Source organism: Crinia signifera, chromosome 7 (genome assembly GCF_055691185.1).
Source record: "Crinia signifera chromosome 7, ASM5569118v1, whole genome shotgun sequence".
Classification (NCBI taxonomy): domain Eukaryota; kingdom Metazoa; phylum Chordata; class Amphibia; order Anura; family Myobatrachidae; genus Crinia; species Crinia signifera.
The window spans coordinates 18320500-18342405 of NC_139223.1; the positions used below are offsets into that span (position 1 = coordinate 18320500).

The 21906-nt window shown below is 47.8% G+C and overlaps 1 protein-coding gene and 1 long non-coding RNA gene across 3 annotated transcripts in view; one reads left to right on the forward strand and one right to left on the reverse strand.

The window, feature by feature from the left end:
- The window catches only part of LOC146019889 (uncharacterized), a 94825-nt gene that overhangs the window by 17001 nt on the left and 55918 nt on the right, over nt 1-21906 (forward strand). For both annotated transcript variants that reach the window (XM_083152523.1, XM_083152524.1), the window contains exons 5-6: nt 17906-18283; nt 18790-19095. In XM_083152523.1, coding sequence (XP_083008649.1) covers nt 17906-18283; nt 18790-19095 — 684 coding nt within the window. The remainder of the gene's footprint in view (nt 1-17905; nt 18284-18789; nt 19096-21906) is intronic.
- Nucleotides 7570-8542, reverse strand: LOC146021397 (uncharacterized). The gene is made up of 3 exons (XR_014450891.1): nt 8440-8542; nt 8051-8155; nt 7570-7656 (listed from the first exon to the last, which is right to left on the reverse strand). It is a non-coding gene; the product is annotated as an uncharacterized LOC146021397 (long non-coding RNA).

Here is a 21906-nt window from a genome sequence, read left to right on the forward strand (position 1 = left end):
CGTTAGTGTCTTATATAGTGCAGCAGATTCCGTTACAGTGTCTTATATAGCGCAGCAGATTCCGTTACAGTGTCTTATATAGCGTAGCAGATTCCGTTAGTTTCTCATATAGCGCAGCAGATTCCGTTACAGCTTCTTATATAGCGCATCAGATTCTGTTACAGCTTCTTATATAGCGCATCAGATTCTGTTACAGCTTCTTATATAGCGCAGCAGATTCCGTTACAGTTACTGATATAGCGCAGCAGATTCCGTTACAGCGTCTTCTATAGTGCAGCAGATTCCGTTACAGTTACTGATACAGCGCAGCAGATTCCGTTACAGTGTCTTATATAGCGCAGCAGATTCCGTTACAGTTTCTTATATAGCGCAGCAGATTCCGTTACAGTTTCTTATATAGCGCAGCAGATTCCGTTGCGCTTTACAATAGTAGACAGTGATAAAACAAACTGGATAACAGACAGACTTGTAGGTAAGAGGGCCCTGCTGCAAGCTTAGAATCTATAGGGATATAGGAGGGAAACACAAGGACAGGCACCAGTAATAGCATAGCAGTCCCACCAAGTTACAAGTCCAGAAGGAAAGCTATATAATACATAAGTGCCTCAGAGGGTTATGCGTGTTGTATATAAATATGATAGGCTGCCTGAAGAGGTGAGTTTTCAGGGAACGCTTTAAAGGTTGGAGGCTAGTGGAGAGTCTTATTGTGCGTGGAAGGACATTCCATAGTGCATACGGTCGTTTTGTAGACCACACGTTGGGTCGACAGGGGGGAAGGTCGACAGGGTTTTAGGTTGACATGGGTCAAGGTCGACAGGTGTTTAGGTCGACATGGGACAAGGTCGACATGGGTTAGGTTGACAGGTTTTAGGTCGACATGGGTTTTTCACTGTTTTTTGAGCCGACATGTGCTGACAGGGGGTATTTCATGCCCTAGGATAGATGTGAATGAGTCCGCACACAAACGATGCTCGTAAGCGTTTTATTTTTATCCGTCAAAAAACCAACATATGTTTCATGAGGGCTATCGAATGCCTAGTCACAGGGTTGGTGGTGCTCCCAGTATAAGTTCAGGAAAACTTAGTCACAGGGGATGTAGGGGCCTTGCAGCAAGACTGCAAGAAAAGACTGATTTAATCTTTTTGGGGCACTTTTTTATTATCAAATTTGTGTATATGTTTTAATTAAGAATTGAAGAACATGTAATCTATTATAGATATGACTCAGTATGAACTGGGTAAACATGGTTTTATGTATTTGTATCGTTTAAAACAAAGATTGATCTTTGTGTTCCTTTTGTACTAATTAAAACAAAGAATAGTCTTATGTTAAAAAGCACGTTATATTTTAAGGTATACCAAATAAAAGTTAATTCTTAATTATAACATATACACAAATTTGATAATAAAAGAGTGCCCCAAAAAGATTAAATCAGTCTTTTCTTGCAGTCTAGCTGCAAGGCCCCCACATCCCCTGTGACTAGGTATTTCATGCCCTACCATCCACTAGGGCGTGGTGGGAGAATAAAATAGTGTGCCGAGCGCAGCGAGGCATCGTGCCCGAAGCACTGCGAGCGAAGCGAGCGATGAAAGGGTCTGCGGTTCACCTCCAACTGTGTCCATGTCGACATTCGGGTAAAAAAACAGTGAAAAACCCATGTCGACCTAACACATGTCAACCTTGTCCCATGTCGACCTAAACACCTGTCGACCTTGACCCATGTCGACCTAGAACCCTGTCGACCTTCCCCCCTGTCGACCCAAAGTGGTTGACCTAATGACTGTCGACCTAAGTGTGGTCTACAAAACGATCCACACCCTTCCATAGGGTGGGAGCAGACCGATGAAAGTCCTGTTATAGTGAATGGGGGCTGGTGATCCGCGCAGAAGAGAGACGCAGATCTTGTGCAGAGCGGAGTGGTCGAGATGGGAGATATTTGTGATAAGTAGAGAGATATATGCTGGTGCAATATGGTTAATAGCTTTATATGCTAGTAGAAGTGTTTTATATTGAATACAGTAAGATACAGGTAACCAATGGAGGGACTGGCGGAGCGTATCAACAGACGATGAGCGTCTTGCTAGGAAGATCAGCCTCGCAGCAGCATTTACATTGTATTGTAGTGGCGAGAGTCTGTTCTTGGGAAGACCGGTTAGGAGACTATTGCAATAGTGATAGTCAGAGGGTCAGGCACGGCATAAGGACTCAGCAGAGAATATATACCGAACCACCTAGGTGGGGCGGTATATACAGGCGCTTTGGGGTGAGTTGTTTGGCAAGCTGCTCACACCGTGGGGAGGTCAACCCCCAAAAAATAGGGAACAAGAAAACAAACAGATGGTGGAGCGCTAACACAAAATTGCATATGACCAATTGGGTATCACAAATATTTTATTTAATACTAGCTAAAAGATTGATACGTTTTGGTATAAAAAAGCAATTGCAATTTACAAATAAAAAGTGTACAGCCTATTGAGGGATATATGGATGTGACAATGATAACAATGGGGGGTATCTCACTTGTTCCTAGAAATGCTCTCCAGAAATAGAGTTGGATAATCTCCCACAAATGATTGGGAAACTGGGATGGCGGGTGTCCATATACCTGCTGGAGTGTTCTTGGGACTTGATCCTGATTTTTATGGGACCATAGAATTCAGTCCTTGATATAATGTCTCCAGGTATATTAGCAGGTGATGGTTTCCCTTGAATTTTCCAGTAGGTGTCCAACAGTGGGAAAAGATGGAAGTATGGAGGGCTGGTTCAAGTGAGAGTCCTTTTGTAATCCCAGGTAGATAGGCTGTAAGCACTAGACCTGACACGTTTCGTCGTCCACAGACAACTTTTTCAAAGGTATACTGATGTGTCTCTGGTCAGGGTTTATATACCTGTATACAGGAAGTGAAACCTTTCACCCTATGGTTCATTACCCAATTGGTCAGAACATAAAATGTAAAAAATACACATATAAAACATAATTTTGCTATTGCACAGTTTCCTATACATTGTTCCTCAATAGAGGGCAGTCAATGGAACATAAATAATCAAATAAACACAGTAAAAAAGCTTAAAAAAGCCTTCTAAAGCTATTAACATTGTTACTTCCGGCAGTTGGAACGCACGCTGCGTCCAACTTCCGGTTCTGGTGGAACGCACATCGTAATGTGCATTTAGTGCTATGTAATAGCTTTTTGGTGCTTGATGGCAAATTCATAATACATCGTGTGGCTTTGCGCTAATCGGCGCTATCGTTCAGCCACTTTGTTGGTTCAGGGGGCTTTAATACCTTCTCCGGTATTTTAAATGTAACTACCGGGACTTCCGGTTTCGGGCTGAACAATGCGTGCAACTTTGAAATGGGGGCTTCCGGCTATGTCGAGTCTTGTCATAGCGGGCATGTTTTCAGAGCCCGCTTAGTGCTTCCTGTTGTTGGAACGCAACTTGTATATCATCTGTATCCGGGTATCGTCGGGTTACATTATATATACAGTACAAACAATTATTAACTATGTGTAAAAAAAACTCTTATACATGATTTTAAGTTAGGATCATAGAGGTTAATTTCAATAAGTACCATTTCTTTTTATTTATTTAATTAAAAGCACAATGCCGGTTGTCATGGTAACGCTAGACTCAGTGTTTTAGTTTCAGTGAAAATAGAGCGTTGTGTGGCTGTTACTTTTTGTTTTCTGGTCAGAAAAACGTATATGTCTGACTCTAATATATAATATATTGTTGGTACAATAGTCGGTTGCCATAGTAACACCGAATTTTGACTAATGAAGGCAAGGAGAGAGGACAGGAATATATTGCTGTTTTTTTCTTTATATATATCAGAAATAAACCCATGGAAAGGGACCATAATGCAGAGCTGTGGGGTTCATAAAGGATTGGAGATAGTACAATGCAAAAAAATCAAAAAATAAATTAAAAAATATATAGTATTAAATAATAAAAAATATACAATATAAAAATAATCAAAAAATAATAATAGAAAATAATAAATTAATGTTCAGATGAAACAAATAAGATTATTATGTCTAATCATGGATTTATAGGATTTAATACCAATTATAACTATCTATTGGACAATTGAAGTATGGGGATTGTCTATATACAGATGGCGCCGGCCTTATTATTGCCGCCTGGACGCCATGGCGGAGGTTCTGGCGCATCGATATTTTTATGGCGCTGGCGTCCGCCAAGCGACATGGTTGCTCGCCATGTAATACAATCTGCCACCACTGGGTGGCTAATGCTCCATCAAGATACAGTCGGAGTGATTCCTCCATTCGCCGTATTACTATACTGTATGAGAAGCTCGTGCGCGATTAGACGCTCATGCACGATGAGGTGCTCGTGGGAAATGATAAAGTACAGTACAGTACAGTAAAGTAAATTAAAATGAGACACTAGTGAACGTACAATACAGTACAAGTGAGCAAATGGAGGAGGCGCTGAAGTCAAAGTGCCTCCTGCCTTTCCAGAGTTGGACGGTATCGACTTGCGCTAAAATAAAGTACAGTACTACAGTACATGACAGCACTAATCTATGAAAGGACAAACTCAGACAATCCATGAAAGAACTACAGGTATCAGACGCTGGCGGGCCGTCCTCGGGGTTCTCGCAAGGGGGGCGTCTCAGAGGCTGCAGGGGTACTGGTTTTGCCATCACATCCTGCCACGGATTACATGACAGTACAGTAGTCTAGTGGTTAGCTGCGCGGCAAACCAAGCAGGAGGCCCGAGTTCGATTACGGAGGGGAGGGGGTTGTAAGATAATTTTGATGTTTATTTATTTATTTATTCATTTATTCATTCATTTATTTATTTATTTATTTATTTATTTATTTATTTATAAATGCACAGTAATCAATAAAGCTAGCGTAGACCACTAAATGTGTACTGAAGGATTCACAAGCCGAGTCCTGACAGACCAGACTTCACGGAGGTTCAGGCGCATCTGCGGCCGAATCTAGATAGTACACTCGGGAGATTTAGCCGCTAATGCGACTGAACCTCCGCGAGGACCAAGAGTTACAGTATGAGTTGAAGCGTCCAGTGCGAGGTTTGCCGGGGGTGACTGGTTTAAGAAAGCCCTATTTCACACGCTGCAATACTGTATTGTCTCTTGCAAGGAGTAATGAAGTCAAGCGCCTCCTCCCCTCCCCCCAGGGGTGGAGGGGGTCGGCTAATACAGGTCATTACACTTCAACATCTCCTGCAGAGCAAAGAATCCACGAAGGGGCGGGCCGTGCCGTCCTCGGGGTTCTCGCCAGGGGGGCGTCTCAGAGGCTGCAGGGGTACTGGTTTTGCCATCACAACTGCTGCTCCTCCTCCTCCTGCCACGGTTTACATGACCGTGCAGTAGTCTAGTGGTTAGCTGCGCGGCAATCCAAGCAGGAGGCCCGAGTTCGATTACGGAGGGGAGGGGGTTGTAAGATAATTTTGATGTTTATTTATTTATTCATTCATTCATTTATTTATTTATAAATGCACAGTAATCAATAAAGCTAGCGTAGACCACTAAATGTGTACTGAAGGATTCACAAGCCGAGTCCTGACAGACCAGACTTCACGGAGGTTCAGGCGCATCTTCGGCCGAATCTAGATAGTACACTCGGGAGATTTAGCCGCTAATGCGACTGAACCTCCGCGAGGACCAAGAGTTACAGTATGAGTTGAAGCGTCCAGTGCGAGGTTTGCCGGGGGTGACTGGTTTAAGAAAGCCCTATTTCACACGCTGCAATACTGTATTGTCTCTTGCAAGGAGTAATGAAGTCAAGCGCCTCCTCCCCTCCCCCCAGGGGTGGAGGGGGTCGGCTAATACAGGTCATTACACTTCAACATCTCCTGCAGAGCAAAGAATCCACGAAGGGGCGGGCCGTGCCGTCCTCGGGGTTCTCGCCAGGGGGGCGTCTCAGAGGCTGCAGGGGTACTGGTTTTGCCATCACAACTGCTGCTCCTCCTCCTCCTGCCACGGTTTACATGACCGTGCAGTAGTCTAGTGGTTAGCTGCGCGGCAATCCAAGCAGGAGGCCCGAGTTCGATTACGGAGGGGAGGGGGTTGTAAGATAATTTTGATGTTTATTTATTTATTCATTCATTCATTTATTTATTTATAAATGCACAGTAATCAATAAAGCTAGCGTAGACCACTAAATGTGTACTGAAGGATTCACAAGCCGAGTCCTGACAGACCAGACTTCACGGAGGTTCAGGCGCATCTGCGGCCGAATCTAGATAGTACACTCGGGAGATTTAGCCGCTAATGCGACTGAACCTCCGCGAGGACCAAGAGTTACAGTATGAGTTGAAGCGTCCAGTGCGAGGTTTGCCGGGGGTGACTGGTTTAAGAAAGCCCTATTTCACACGCTGCAATACTGTATTGTCTCTTGCAAGGAGTAATGAAGTCAAGCGCTCCTCCCCTCCCCCCAGGGGTGGAGGGGGTCGGCTAATACAGGTCATTACACTTCAACATCTCCTGCAGAGCAAAGAATCCACGAAGGGGCGGGCCGTGCCGTCCTCGGGGTTCTCGCCAGGGGGGCGTCTCAGAGGCTGCAGGGGTACTGGTTTTGCCATCACAACTGCTGCTCCTCCTCCTCCTGCCACGGTTTACATGACCGTGCAGTAGTCTAGTGGTTAGCTGCGCGGCAATCCAAGCAGGAGGCCCGAGTTCGATTACGGAGGGGAGGGGGTTGTAAGATAATTTTGATGTTTATTTATTTATTCATTCATTCATTTATTTATTTATAAATGCACAGTAATCAATAAAGCTAGCGTAGACCACTAAATGTGTACTGAAGGATTCACAAGCCGAGTCCTGACAGACCAGACTTCACGGAGGTTCAGGCGCATCTGCGGCCGAATCTAGATAGTACACTCGGGAGATTTAGCCGCTAATGCGACTGAACCTCCGCGAGGACCAAGAGTTACAGTATGAGTTGAAGCGTCCAGTGCGAGGTTTGCCGGGGGTGACTGGTTTAAGAAAGCCCTATTTCACACGCTGCAATACTGTATTGTCTCTTGCAAGGAGTAATGAAGTCAAGCGCCTCCTCCCCTCCCCCCAGGGGTGGAGGGGGTCGGCTAATACAGGTCATTACACTTCAACATCTCCTGCAGAGCAAAGAATCCACGAAGGGGCGGGCCGTGCCAGACGTGCTTCCAGAGCTGGCGGGCCATCCTCAGGGTTTTTTCTATTGGAATACAGTGTGTACAGTATTTTGTAGAATGATATTTAATAAAACTATACAGTACAGTATGTCCTAGCGATTTAGTATCTCCAAACTCTTTTAAATAAAGTTTTGGGCGCATGATGAAAGTCATGTGTCTAGGACCCCCGCGCCGAAATTTTGCGTCACCTGTGCTTTATTGTACTGTATGCTGTGCACCACTGCATTGTACAGTACAATGGCGGAGCGCAGAGAGGGCCCGTACAGCACCCGGGAGCTGAGGATTTTGTCAGAGAGTGAAGAAGAACAAGGGCCTCAGTACATGCTGGAGCCTGTTCAAAAATACTTTTCCGGTACAGATGGTGAGAGCCCTGGTGTTATACTGTACAATACTTACCAACCGCGCTCAGAGAATCCTCCTCGAGCTGGGTGGGGGCAGAGGTGGCCCTCTCCTCCTGGGTGGCGGCAGGGAGGCTTTCTGGAGCTGCAAATGTCAAAAAAAAAAGGACAAAATAAAGAGGGTGTATCGTGCAAGCAGGGGTATTTTTGAACAGGCTCCAGCAGGAACTGATGCCCTTACTCTGCTTCACTCTCTGACAAAATCCTCCCCACAGTAGATGGACAAACCCATGTGCACAGCAGGCGAGGCAGTGCAAAATGACACACCCAAATCTACTGTACAGTAGATACTGTAATTCTCTCTGCGCAAGTCCAGTAACACCTGCCTCACCTGCAGTGCACATGGGTTTGTCCATCCAAGAAGGATTTTGTCAGAGAGTGAAGAAGAACAAGGGCCTCAGTACATGCTGGAGCCTGTTCAAAAATACTTTTCCGGTACAGATGGTGAGAGCCCTGGTGTTATACTGTACAATACTTACCAACCGCGCTCAGAGAATCCTCCTCGAGCTGGGTGGGGGCAGAGGTGGCCCTCTCCTCCTGGGTGGCGGCAGGGAGGCTTTCTGGAGCTGCGACATCCACTGGGACTGCGGAAAAGCACACAAAAAAACGACTGTGCTGTACAGTACTGTATATTCTCTAACACGAACATACTGTACTATAAAGTACAATGTGTTAAGGTACTGTATCAACACTACAGTACATACTGTACTGTGCAGTACATAACAGTACAGTACAGTACAGTACCTGCCAAAATGACCCATTCCAGGAGGGATGAAATGCTGTGGTCCTGTACAGTATCCCACATGTTTGAAAGTCAATATGCAATGTTCCGCTCTGTACTGTATACAGTATACTGTACTGTACTTACAGTGGCGGTGCTGTCTCTCCCGCAGCGTCATCCTGCTGATACCTGGAAAAATAAGAAATACAGTGCGTAAGGCATACTGTAATTACTGCAGATACAGTATTTGTAGGCCCCATATCAAAAGTTTGTAAGGGCCCACAATTTACTGTACAGTACTGTACAGTATGTCATGAAAACCAATGCTGTAGGAAATCACCCATGGCAACAAGCATGTACTGTACAGCATACAGTAGTTGCCTTCCCTCTTCAGCAGGAGACTCCCTGAAATACTGCACAGTACTGTAGCAGCAATCTCCATCTCTCTCTCATTAGTCCTACACATTATGCCATACTGTACACCAAAATACTGTACAGTACCTACTGTATTACAGTACAGTATGTACAGTATTTTACCACATTCCATAATGTCCATTACCCATTACTACACACACTATAATGCTCATTGCATATTAGGGGGTTAACATGCTCGTTGCCATGGGATGAACCTGGTCTTCCAGGTGTTGCACACTCTGGAAGGGATTAACATGCTCATTGCAAAGAATTTACTGTACAGTACATGATCTGCCATGGATTCCGGGGGTTAACATGTTGACATCACCCCAACCATGGGCTGGAAACCAGGTCTGGTGGCTGCAGGAATGGGAATGTAAGAAGTGGGGTCCAGGCCCTGGAGTTGGAGAGCGGAACAATGCTCAGAAGGACCTGTCTAATACTGCTCCCCCCAAATCTGTATCAATACCACTGCTGAACAGCTGACTCTGGCGCTCTCAGACCCGGTCCAAAAAACCTCTCTGTCCAGGTCAGCGCCCCCCCCCCCCACACACAATACAGTATCTCCATGTACAGTACAGTAGTGTACTGTATGGAAGTACTGTAGACACACCCTTCAGGTGGAGAATGACACACCCCCTAATTCTAAATTCTAATTCTAATAGCAAGTTCTGTAAAATCTACCTGAACAGTTGTACAGCAATCAGCACATTAAAAAAAAATACAGGTACAGTATACTGTAAAATCCCCCATGGCAACAAGTAAAAAAATACTGTATACAATAGCACTCAACATTGTACAGGTACAGTATGTACAGTACTTACTTTGCCTGAGGGAGTCCAGCAGTTGAGGGTCCCGACGGACCAGGTCGGACCATCTCCTCTGGAGGCTCCTAACTGGCCTGTCTCTATGGAACCTCACCCTGATGGCTTGACGGGCCCCCTGGTAGGCCTCCACAATCTCCTGATTAGAGACCAGGAGCCTGTCCCGCCAAGCCACCAGGGTGAGGAGCTCCCCTCTGCCAAAGGGCCTTGCCCTCCTGACTCTGCCAGTGTCCGACATACTGAACAGGTCCAGGTACAGTACTAGCGATACTGATAATGGCGCCTACAGTATACTGCATTAGCGTGTGCGCCGTGCGTCCTATGCGCCGTGCGTGCTATGCGCCGTGCGTCCTATGCGCCGTGCGTCCTGTGCGGAACAACGTCCCATTCTGTGCGCCCGCCGCTGAGTAGTGGGTACAGTAGTTTATCAGTAGTTTATCAGTAGTTTTTATATACTGTAATAAATTACTTATACAATATACTGTAAAATGTAATACTATACTGTAAATATAAATAATTATATTTTAATCACACAGTATATTGTCAATAATCATATCTTAGTTAAAACTGTAAAATTTGATACTATAATATTAAAGGTTTAACGCCGTAATCGAACACGGGTCTCCGGCGTGAAACACCATGCAGATAACCACTACACTACAGCCAAGAACTGTACAGTGTAATGACTACTATACTACCATGACTGATTCTACACCCAGCCTGTAGCTTAACAGTCAGGAGCTGACGGGGAAAGCAGGGCCTAGCGACGGGGAGCGGATACCGTCGTTGCTGCTCGAGCGTCTCATTAGCTCGAGCGTCCCGTTAGCTCGAGCGTCTCATTAGCTCGAGCGTCCCGTTAGCTCGAGCGTCATGCGTAATGCTGCAAAACCATATTGTGACCAAGTTTCCAATATTGTGACCGCCTTTAGAACAATACTGTACTGTATACTGAGACGCATAGCGTCCGTGTCGTACAACCTTTAGAACTACAGTACGGTGTTTGATGTTACGGTGTTTGATGTTACGCATTAGCGTCTGTGCGGCTACATCTCCTAACTGTCACTGCGTCTATAGACGCAGTGACAGTTAGAAGCCATGACGTACATGTACGTCATGTGTCGGGAAGTACCTCCCGGCCATGACGTACATGTACGACACTCTCTGTCCGCATCAGCATGATGCACTCTCGGCTGAAGAGACTGGATCACGCTCGTGCCAGCGGCATTAGAGAGGTGCTCATCGTATAATAAAGTTCATGTAATTCCTGCGCATCATGCACGCGCTGAAGCACAAATCTTACGCATGCGCAAATGAGGTTTTTAAAAGTGACATCTGGTGGTTGGTCTGTGATATTGCACTCGTCGTGAAGCGCCACGGCGATTCGCTACATGTATGCGCCATGGCGTGTGTCGGAAACATCGCCATAGGCGGCAATAATAAGGCCGGCGCCATCTGTAGATTTTGTAGGAAATTCCATGAAGGTATCAGCTTCTGCATAGGTCCTAGTGTAAAAGCGGCGGATAGGGTTCCAGATGATTCTTTGTTTTTCGACAGGATAATATATAGAAAGATTTATAACACAGTTCTTAGTTCGTATATAAGTGTACAGAGTTAGGGGGAAGGGTTAAATATAAGGGATAAATTCTTGGAACATCAGCAGTAGTAGTAGGTTGTTTTCGGTTACAGACATACATTAAGTTCCACCTGATCATTCAATCCTTCCGGATGAATGGAATTCATTTTGTGCATCCAATATATTTCTTGGCTGCATAAGGTGGTGAAGCGATCTCCCCCTCGTTTGGTGTTAGGTATATGCTCCAACCCTACGATTTTTAGACATTTAGGGTCACTGTTATGATGAATGAGGTAGTGCTTAGAGACACTATGATTTATTTTTTTGTTTATGATATTTCGTCTGTGTTCTAGAAATCTAGGGCCTTATTTTGGTTCATTCTTTCTGACAAAATCCTTCTTAGATGGGCAAAACCATGTGCACTGCAGGTGGGACAGATGTAACTTGTGCAGAGAGAATTAGATTTGGGTGGGGTTTTACTTCAAAGTGAGATCTATATTGCAGTGTAAAAATAAAGCAGTCGGTATTTTCCCTGCACAGAAACAAAATTACTCACCCAAATCTAATTCTCTCTGCACATGTTACATCTGCCCCCCTGCAGTGCACATAGGCCCTTATTCTGGTCGGTGCGGAAATATCCGCGTGCGTTCGGGCCGGCGATGTTTTGTGTCTGCGCATGTGCGAGCGGGGCGTACGGCCAAATCCCGCATGATATGTGAACACTCCGAACAGGGGGTGGAGAGGGGCGTGAAGGGCTATTTGGGCTCATTACCATATGCATACACCCCGCGTTTCATGGGCGTTCCCATGCAAACGCTGGGCGTACGTATGGTAATGCGGCCGTGACGCGCGTGTAGGGGGAGGACATATGACATCGCCGGATGTCAGTTGGCCGCCCAGATCTCTGCTTTTGCACGGAAAAATGTCCGTGTGGTCTGAGGTTGCGGGAGCTGGTGGAGCACTCGGTCCTGCATTCGATGGTCTGCGACCATCGAATGATGGGGGAGGTTCCCTTAGATGGAGGAGGCGTATTCCGTGTAAACTACACTTGCGGTCCGTTCGGCCAGCTTCTTACCGCGTACGGACGGAGTTGGCGATCCGTATGGAAGGCGGGGTTTCGCACGGTCCTGGCCGCATATTCGGATCCGGCCGCACCGATCAGAATAAGGGCCATAGTTTTGTCCATCTAAGAAGGATTTTGTCAGAAAGAATGAACCAAAATAAGGCCCCTAGTATTTAGGGCCCTAGTGGTCCGTCCTATGTAATTTACCTCGCAGGAACATGTTAATATATAAATAACGAATATTGTTTCACAGTTGATGAATGATTTGATTCTGTATGATTTTTTATCCGCCATAATTATGCACTGCTGCTTGTTTTGAATATGTTGACAGGTTATGCACCTAGTCTTGTTACACCTAAAACAACCCTGAATTGATTTAGATAAGGTGTTTAACCAATTTGTGCCTGTATTTTCTTCACCTTTAAAGAAACTTGGTGCTAGCATATTTTTTATTGTTTTGTTTTTCTTGAAAATGAATTTGGGGCCTTTAGGGAGTTGATCTCTCAGTATAGGGTCACACTTAAGTAAATTATAGTTTTTGTTAATAATATGTTGGATTTGAATTGATTCCCTATTGAACGTTGAGATAAAGGAAATCTCATTGTTCTCCTGTTTGTCTCTTGTGCAATTTGAGACGGCATAAGGACTCTTTAAAGTGCTACACACATCATAGACTCCCATCCACTTCATCAGGGGGGAAGCCTCTTGTTATACTGTACAGGAGAAGGGACAGAAACACTGTATACAGTACCAGAGCAGTGTCTGTGTAGTATATATATGTCTCCTGTGCCTGCTACTGGGCACCTGGGAATTCAGCCGCTTGCAGTGACACGCCCCCGTCACTCCCATAACACGCCTACTGATTGGGATATATTTGCATGCGCTACTAGCCACCTCCCAGTCACATCAATTTTCTGCGTTGTTTCTGATACCGTCTATTCCGATTGCAACATCGGAGTGATGCACAAAAACGCTAAAATCTTCATGCATTAATAATGGCCGATATTCATATGTGGGGGATACATTGTGCGCAAAATGCGATGCTTGATGCATCCCTCCCTTTTTTTCTGTCCACTATATCTCTCTCCAAGATTTAGGGGGTGATTCAGGTTGGCTCATAAAGAGCCAAATTCGGTCCAGGGAATATACGTGCAGGGCGACTGACAGTGCCCACCCCCTGTTCAGCCATCTTCAGCGCTGATAAATGTTAGTTCACACTGGGAATGTGCAAACAATTTATGGAGCAGGGAAGTAGGCCTTTCTGTAGCATGGAAGTAGGCCTTTCTGGAGGGGGGAAGTAGGCCTTTCTGGAGCGGGGAAGTAGGCCTTTCTGGAGCGGGGAAGTAGGCCTTTCTGGAGCGGGGAAGTAGGCACTTCTAGAGCGGAGAAGTAGGCACTTTCTGGAGCGTGGAAGTAGGCCTTTCTGGAGCGGGGAAGTAGGCCTTTCTGGAGCGGAGAGGTAGGCCTTTCTGGAGCGGGGAAGTAGGCCTTTCTGGAGCAGGGAAGTAGGCCTTTTTGGAGCGGGGAAGTAGGCCTTTCTGGAGCGGGGAAGTAGGCCTTTCTGGAGCGGAGAAGTAGGCACTTCTGGAGCGGGGAAGTAGGCCATTATCGAGCGGAGAGGTAGGCCTTTCTGGAGGGGGGAAGTAGGCCTTCTGGAGCGGGGAAGTAGGCCTTTCTGGAGCGGGGAAGTAGGCCTTTCTGGAGCGGGGAAGTAGGCCTTTCTGGAGCGGAGAAGTAGGCACTTCTGGAGCGGGGAAGTAGGCCTTTCTGGAGCGGAGAAGTAGGCACTTCTGGAGCGGGGAAGTAGGCCTTTCTGGAGCGGAGAAGTAGGCCTTTCTGGAGCGGAGAAGTAGGCCTTTCTGGAGCGTGGAAGTAGGCCTTTCTGGAGGAGAAGTAGGCCTTTCTGGAGCGTGGAAGTAGGCCTTTCTGGAGCGGGGAAGTAGGCCTTTCTGGAGCGGAGAAGTAGGCACTTCTGGAACGGAGAAGTAGGCACTTCTGGAGCGGAGAAGTAGGCACTTCTGGAGCGGAGAAGTAGGCACTTCTGGAGCGGGGAAGTAGGCATTTCTGGATGTCAGCAGGGCTGTAAGTATTAAGACCCATGGAATGCAGACTTGCCTACTTTTAAAGAAGCCCGGACAGGCAACACGTCAGGGGGGCGGGAGCAAGTCTGACATCAGTTGGCCCCGCCCCCACATGGCGGAAAACTCTGTGATTTGCCGGCCGCGGAGAGGGGGTGGGGCTTAAATGCAGCGATTGCGTCATTTTAGCCCTGCGATTTCTGGTAATTACACCAGCGGGCAAGGGGGGAGCGGGGGCAATTGGCAGAATGCGGGAGACTTGCCCACCTTCCCGGGGGGGCCGGGAGAAGGACCCGAATTTCCGGGAGGCTCCCGGCCATTCCGGGAGGGTAGGCAAGCCCGATGGAATGTGATTGTTCTAGGAGTGCGCTGGGAATGTAGCCCAACTTCCATGCTAGTATTAGGTCTTCAGTTGGGGTGGCAGCTTCAGATGAATCTTTTACAGCCAGCATGGGGCGGGATCAAGTCCAGACACTAATGATGACCACTACAGCACGGACACAATGGGTGGTTCAATCAGGATGCATGAAACCCTAAAAATGAGCACATAGTTTTACAGATAGATTATCTCTTATATATTTAGTCAGATCTGTCACTCATCCCGTGTGTATATATAACGCTGGGCGGGGTTACAAGAGTGATTGATAGCATTATGCACACATAGTTTCTGCCTTAGGACCCCCCCAGCCCAGCGTTTTACACAAACCCGCCCCCCCTAGGGATAGACCAGCGTTATACACACCCCCTTGAAAAACACTGCCCCCCGCCCAGCCAGGGCTACAGCACCACCCACCATTATACACCACAGCCAACAGGTGAGCAGCGGATCTCCCCGAAGACCCCCCCCTCCCCCCGCACGGGTCTGAGCGCACAACCCCCCACCCAGATCAGCGGGTCTGCCCGCACCCCCCCGGATCAGCGGGTCTTCCCGCAACCCCCGCCCCTATCAGCATGTATGCACCCCCCACATCGGCAGGTCTGCACCGCCCCAGCCCCAGGATCAGCGGGTCTGCTCGCACAACTCCCCCTCCACGGGAACAGTGGGTCTGAGCGCACAACCCCCCGCCACGGGAACAGCGGGTCTGAGCGCACAACCCTCCCACCCCCGCCCAGATCAGCGGGTCTGCCCGCGCCCACCCGGATCAGTGGGTCTGCCCGCACAACCCCCCGCCACGGGAACAGCGGGTCTGAGTGCACAACATCCCGCGAGCAGCGGGTCTGAGCGCACAACCCACCCGGATCAGCGGGACTGCCCGCAAACCCCCCCTATCAGCGGGTCTGCACCCCTCCATCGGCGGGTCTGCATGCACCCCTCCCCAGCAATGTTCCCTCTAATTTTACGAAGGCTGTGTGTGGCAAAAGATATTGGCTGTGCAACTTTTGAAGGAAATTAAAATTTTTGTGCGTCACATAACATATAAAGGCCTAGGTTTCGAGTTCTGTTGAGTTAATAAAGCAATTTGAATGTTTACAGACTTTACACACCACACATATACGCTATAGCAGTGATTTTTACCTTATTAAACTCGTGGCACACTAAACAAGATTTTAACCTTTGTGCGCTCAGTTGTAATGTCTTTGCGTGGGCTTGGCGAGTTGTGTGCGCGCGCACACGCGCACAGCTTAGAGGGAACACTGCTCCCCAGGCAGTGGGTCTGCATGCACACACACACACACACACACACCCCCCCCCCACCCGATCAGCAGGTCTGCACCGGCCCAACCCCAGGATCAGCGGGTCTGCCCGCACCCCCCCCCCCAAGATAAGGGGGTATGCATGCACCACCCCCCCCCCCCAAGGATCAGCTGGGGTCTGAGCCCAACCCCCCCGCGCGAGCAGCAGGTTTGCCTGCACCGCCCCCCCCCCTGGATTGGCGGGTCTGCCTGCACCCCCCCCCACCAGAGCCGCAGGTCTGCCAACAACGCTGCCAGCCTCCCTTCCCTCCCCCAGGGCAGCGGGTCTGCGAGCACTCCTTCCCCCCCTCCCCCCCCACCCACTGCATCAGTGGGTATGCCCGCCAGGAGTGGCGGGTCAGAACGCACCCCCCCTTCTTGCTGGAGCAGCGGATATGCACGCACCCCCCTTCTCGCTGGAGCAGTCTGCCGACGCTGCCGATCCAGCGGAGGGGGGGTGCGGGCATACCCGCTGCTCCGGGGAGTTGCAGGCATACCGGCTGCTCCAGCGAGGGGGGGGGGTGCGTGCAGACCCGCCGCTCTGGGGGAGGGCGGGCATACCAGCTGCTCCGGGGGGGTGTGTGTTGTGGGCAGACCCGCTACTCCAGGGGGGGGGGGGTGCAGGCATAGCCCCTTACAACAGTGTGAAGAACGCAGAGGGCGCGATGAATCACCTAGTTTAGAATATATATGTGCATGCCCATACACTTGTGAGATATTGTATACACCTCTTCGATTTCGACCACATTGGAGCGATAAATCTCATTATTGTATGCACATCAAATGTGTCATGCGATGCGCGACCACGTAGGTCAAATCTCGCATCTCAAGATATTGGGCCTTATTTTGGTTCATTCTTTCTGACAAAATCCTTCTTAGATGGCCAAAACCATGTGCACTGCAGGTGGGGCAGATGTAACATGTGCAGAGAGAATTAGATTTGGGTGGGGTTTTACTTCAAAGTGAGATCTATATTGCAGTGTAGATATAAAGCAGTCAGTATTTTCCCTGCACAGAAACAAAATTACTCACCCAAATCTAATTCTCTCTGCACATGTTACATCTGCCCCCCTGCAGTGCACATGGTTTTGTCCATCTAAGAAGGATTTTGACAGAAAGAATGAACCAAAATAAGGCCCATTATGTGCTGTTTTTAATATTTATCGCAGCGGCCGTATGATCGCATGCTGTTTTTAATACATTTGATTTATCGCACTGCAATGTGCGATCTGAGTTGTTTTGAGCTCACTTCCGAGTCACTCCTCCTCCACCCGCTGTGCACGTGATACAGCAAGAGAGGAAGCATGCTGCTCTGCTCTGTGGATCCAAACAAGGTACGCAGGCGACACCACTGGCCATCAACATTATGCTGCCCCACTGTCCACCATTATGCTGGCCCACTGTCCACCTTTATGAGGTGCCCACTGCTCACCATTATGCTGACGCACTGACCACCTAATGCTGCCCCACTGTCCACCATTATGCTGGCCCACTGTCCACCTTTATGAGGTGCCCACTGCTCACCATTATGCTGACGCACTGACCACCTAATGCTGCCCCACTGCCCACCTTTATGCTGGCCCACTGCCCACCATTATGCTGGCCCACTGCCCACCTTTATGAGGCACCCACTGCCCACCATTATGCTGATGCGCTGCCCATCTATAAAGAGGACAGGTGGCTTGGAGAAATTGCCCATAGCGACCAATTACCTAGATTTTTATAGACTGTACCTGTACTAGATAAATGATGGCTAGAAGCTGGTTGGTTGTAATTGGCACCCTCTCTGCTTTTCCTCTTGAGATCTTTGGACACATCTCTTCCAATGTTCCCAATCAATCCGGTCACTCCCACCAACCAGGCGATGACTTCCGTTTCCTTTTGCACAAAAGATTGTGTTCTTCTGAGTGAATGATGTGATAATGTAGTACCATTTCTGTTCACCATTGTATTACACATGTCATCATGTTTCCCTTGTCTTGTACAGGTTTGCCAGATATAGCAGTGGGTAACATTCAGGGTGCCACGTTGGTCAATGGTGAGAAAACCACCTTGTACTGTACGGCTTCTACCTGTGCTCAGGACGTCCTGGTGACCTGGGTCATCAGAAATAAAGATGGGACAACATGTGAGGTCTCAGAGGCACCAGCAGGAGATAAAGAGGAGGAACAGCCCCTAATGTCCAGGGAGTACAAGGTGACAACGGAGAAGATGTCCAACCAGAAAAGAAAGGGGCTGTATGATATTAACACAAAGCTGATCTTCATTCCAACAATCTCCAGACATCTTGGGGCCAATGTGTCCTGCAAGATTGTTTCGAATAAGAAAGAGGAGGAGAAAACTTATGAGTTAAAAACCATTCATGGTAAGACACCATTGAGTCTATGTTTTGGATCTTAGACATTAGGGTGAAGTCTTTATCCTCTTCCTTTCCACCTACTCTCCTACCTGTCCACTCCACCCCATCCCCTCACACATCACTCATTTGCTGTCTCCAGTGCTCTTCTCAGGCTTAACGACCACCCGTGATCTTAAAAAGGTATTTGATATGGTCTTTAAGGTTCTGGTCCCCTTTCAGATTTCTTTAAGAGAAAACGGTCACCTCTCCCCAAAATGAAGGACAGTTAACCTATTGATCAGTTACAATGCATGCATGGTTGTGGACCATTGATGGTCACGCCCTCCACCCCAATGGACTGAAACCAATGGCCATCCATGGTTGAAAACTCCATGGAGGACGAAACACATGGCTACTCTCCACTACTTTTACTCTGCATTATTCTCCGCTCAAAATGACGCAGTATAACACCTTTTGGGTGCTGATATTTTACATTATGACATGTGGCTGATATATTCACTCTCATTCTGCAGCTAAACCAACATTCCTTGAGCCAGTCCAGTTCTCCCTTTGTAACCAAGACGATGTACAGCTCTCCGCCACGGTACAGAGATTCTATCCCCAAATACTGCAGATCTCCTGGGTGTGTACGGACGCTAAATACCAGGAGAAAATCCCATCTCAGGAACAGTTATTAAACAACACAGACGCAACGTATACTATGAAGAGTCAGTGTACGGTGCCCGGAGCTCTCTTCAATGACCCCACGAGTAAAGTCATTGTGACGTGGAAACATGAGTCGATGGACGTCAGTCAGTCCAAGGAACTGTCTGCGAGAGGTACAGTCTCAGGAGTGTAACAGTAACATCTCAGGGTGACAATATTAATGACCTACAGGTTAGATGGGACTTATTAAGAATTACTTGTCTCTGTGTGCTGAATGCAGGTGTATACAATGTAGTGCTCTCCCTGCCCGCTGCATATTCTGGTACACTGTTAGGGAACAATGCTTAGTGAAGACATAAACGCCCCATACACACTTGGAGACCCAGCGGGGAGGGTTACCGCCATCAGCAAGTGCCATGGGCAGCAACGGCAGTGAGGAGAGTGACGGCCGTGCTGCCGTTGCAGCATTGCCGCCCTTAACAAGGACCTCCCTCGTTCTTACATGCTGGATGAGGAAGGGGGTCATTAACGACGCGCGGGGGCGCACATTGTTAACGACCTCAAGCGTAGAAACTAGAAGACAAAGTCAAATATATTTTTTAGAATGGGCTTTCTGAAAAATATCTTGGTACTTGTTTCCTAGCACGGCGCCCACGATTTCCATTAAATTTGAGCGCATCGCATGGCATGCGATATAGCCGCATGCGATGCGATTCGATTTTTTTATTGTATAACAAGCATATACGATTTTTAACAGTCCCTTATGGGTACTTAAAATGTAAAATGACCCACCAATATCAACGTAACCCCCAATATGAACGTCAACCTAAAGCGTAGTGAGCCCGCGAGGGGCAGCGGTACGCGCCCTTTGAGCTTTTCATACCTCCACTATCCACGTCGGAACGGAGTAGATTTTATATAGTATAGCGAGCCACCGAGCCCGAAGCGTGGCGAGGGGACGTGGAGAAGAGGTTAAGTAATATAAGTCCGCTCGCCACGCTTTGGACTCGGACTATATAGAGTCAACTCCACGCCGACGTGGATAGTGGGGGTATGAAAAGGTAGGAGGACGCGTACCGCCGCCCCTCGCCGTGCTAGGAAACAAGTACCTATATCTTTCACTTTATCTTTTAGTATGTATGGGGCTTTAGATGTGGTGGTGTTTGGGGGAAGGGGGTGTCCTATCTCAAATCTAAACTGCACTGTTAAAATAAGCAATAAACCTGTCCAGATTGTGTTGGCTACATGCAAAAGCAGCCGGGTCATTCCATGGCAACAAACGTTACATTTTGACCACTTTAAGTATGTGAAATATATATTTTCTCAGAATACGTTTCTTTATATTTTGTGCAAAGTAAATGTTGTTTGCTTGGTACATGATATGCTTTAATTTTGATGCAAAGCTTGTCATGAAACAGGTAACAAACGTTACATAAAAAAATAACTTTTCATGGAATGACCCACCCAGTATTTACCCTACATGCAAATGTAAATGGGTAACCTTTGCATTACACCATTATTTTTCCGGATATAAAATGTATATTCTTTTTTAATGCAATATTAGCGCCCAAAACCACAATGAAATATTCCAGTGGCATGTATCAAAGAGCACCTGCAGGGACAGGTTCCCTGAAAGGAACCCTTCCCTGCAATATGCTGGGTGCGGAAGTGGGGCTTTTGTGCATGTACGGTCTGCCGCCCAAACATTTACGGTGGCCATCCTAAGGGGGCTCCCAGAGGAACCTTCTGATGGCTTATTATTGCTAGTGTAGGGGACAGCCAGCTAGCAGCATCCCCCGATGGCGTTAGCTGCTGGGGCAGAGCTTGGGATGCTTTCTCATTCTGGATCTTACTTGATCTGGCAGCATTGCATCCTCCAAAGAAATCTGTGGGTGTTGTGGCTGCAGGCAGGTATCAGAGATCCACGCTGTGGTCCCTCAGTCATTCACTTGTGTAATACTTAATATTTGAGGTCCCCCCCAAATAGGTGTTTTTGTGGAATAAGCTACAAATATTTAATAATACATGGGCCCTTTAACCCTTGTTACCAAATACCTGGCTTAAGTTGTATGCACCTGCCAGCCAGCCTGAACTATTGGCAGATCTCCTGAGCTGGCACAGGCCGGTGTACAGGCGCTCCACCTGACGGGGGTGCGAGAGTGTCTCACACACTCGCGCGTTCCCATCAGCACGGCGGCGGGGAGCGGATTCCATGCCCATCTCCGCTTCAGGAAGACGGGCAGGGTGACTAGGGGGCGTGGGCAGCTACGGGCGAGGATGGGGGAGTAGCAGGGAGCCGGCGGAGGGTTTCGGTGGGCTCCGTCAGAATGGAGAGTGCGATCGTCTTGTGCGCGCGACCCCTTGTGGTGGCAGCTGGCGATAGAATGTGATCAATGTGAACTGCTCCATCTGTATTCTATTCTTTACTAAGATATATTTTACTGTAACACGGTTCTACTATCTGCCTTGGACACAGTTGTATCTGTAGGCCAGATCTGTGTTCTTGTAATAAGTGCGAATAGAAGAAAATTAGGATTTTGGTACTAAGGGCCTGATTCAATATACACTGCCTAGTGAGCAGGTACCGCCACCCGCCCGCCCGCCCCCCCCCCCCCCCCCCCGATGAACATCTGATCATCACGCCGACCATCAAATGATTTCTCTCCCCTTCAGAAATAAAAGTCAGTGAAAACTGACTTTTATTCCAGTCGGATATGGACAAAAACAGGGCGGGGAGCTGGCATCATGTGACTTCAGCCGCCGGCCATCGGCCCACCTGCGTACCCAAGGAATTGACAAGCGTTTTGATGGGGATGCCCATATAAAGCTGGGTGTACTCCTGCGCCAGCCCAGTGTCCGCCCCCGCCCATAACCTCCGGGATCTGCACATGCGCAAATACAACGGCAATCAGTATGTCGGCAAATTGTGGGGGTTTTTTGTGTTCAAGCTGTAACATAACCTAAACCATAACCTAAACTACATC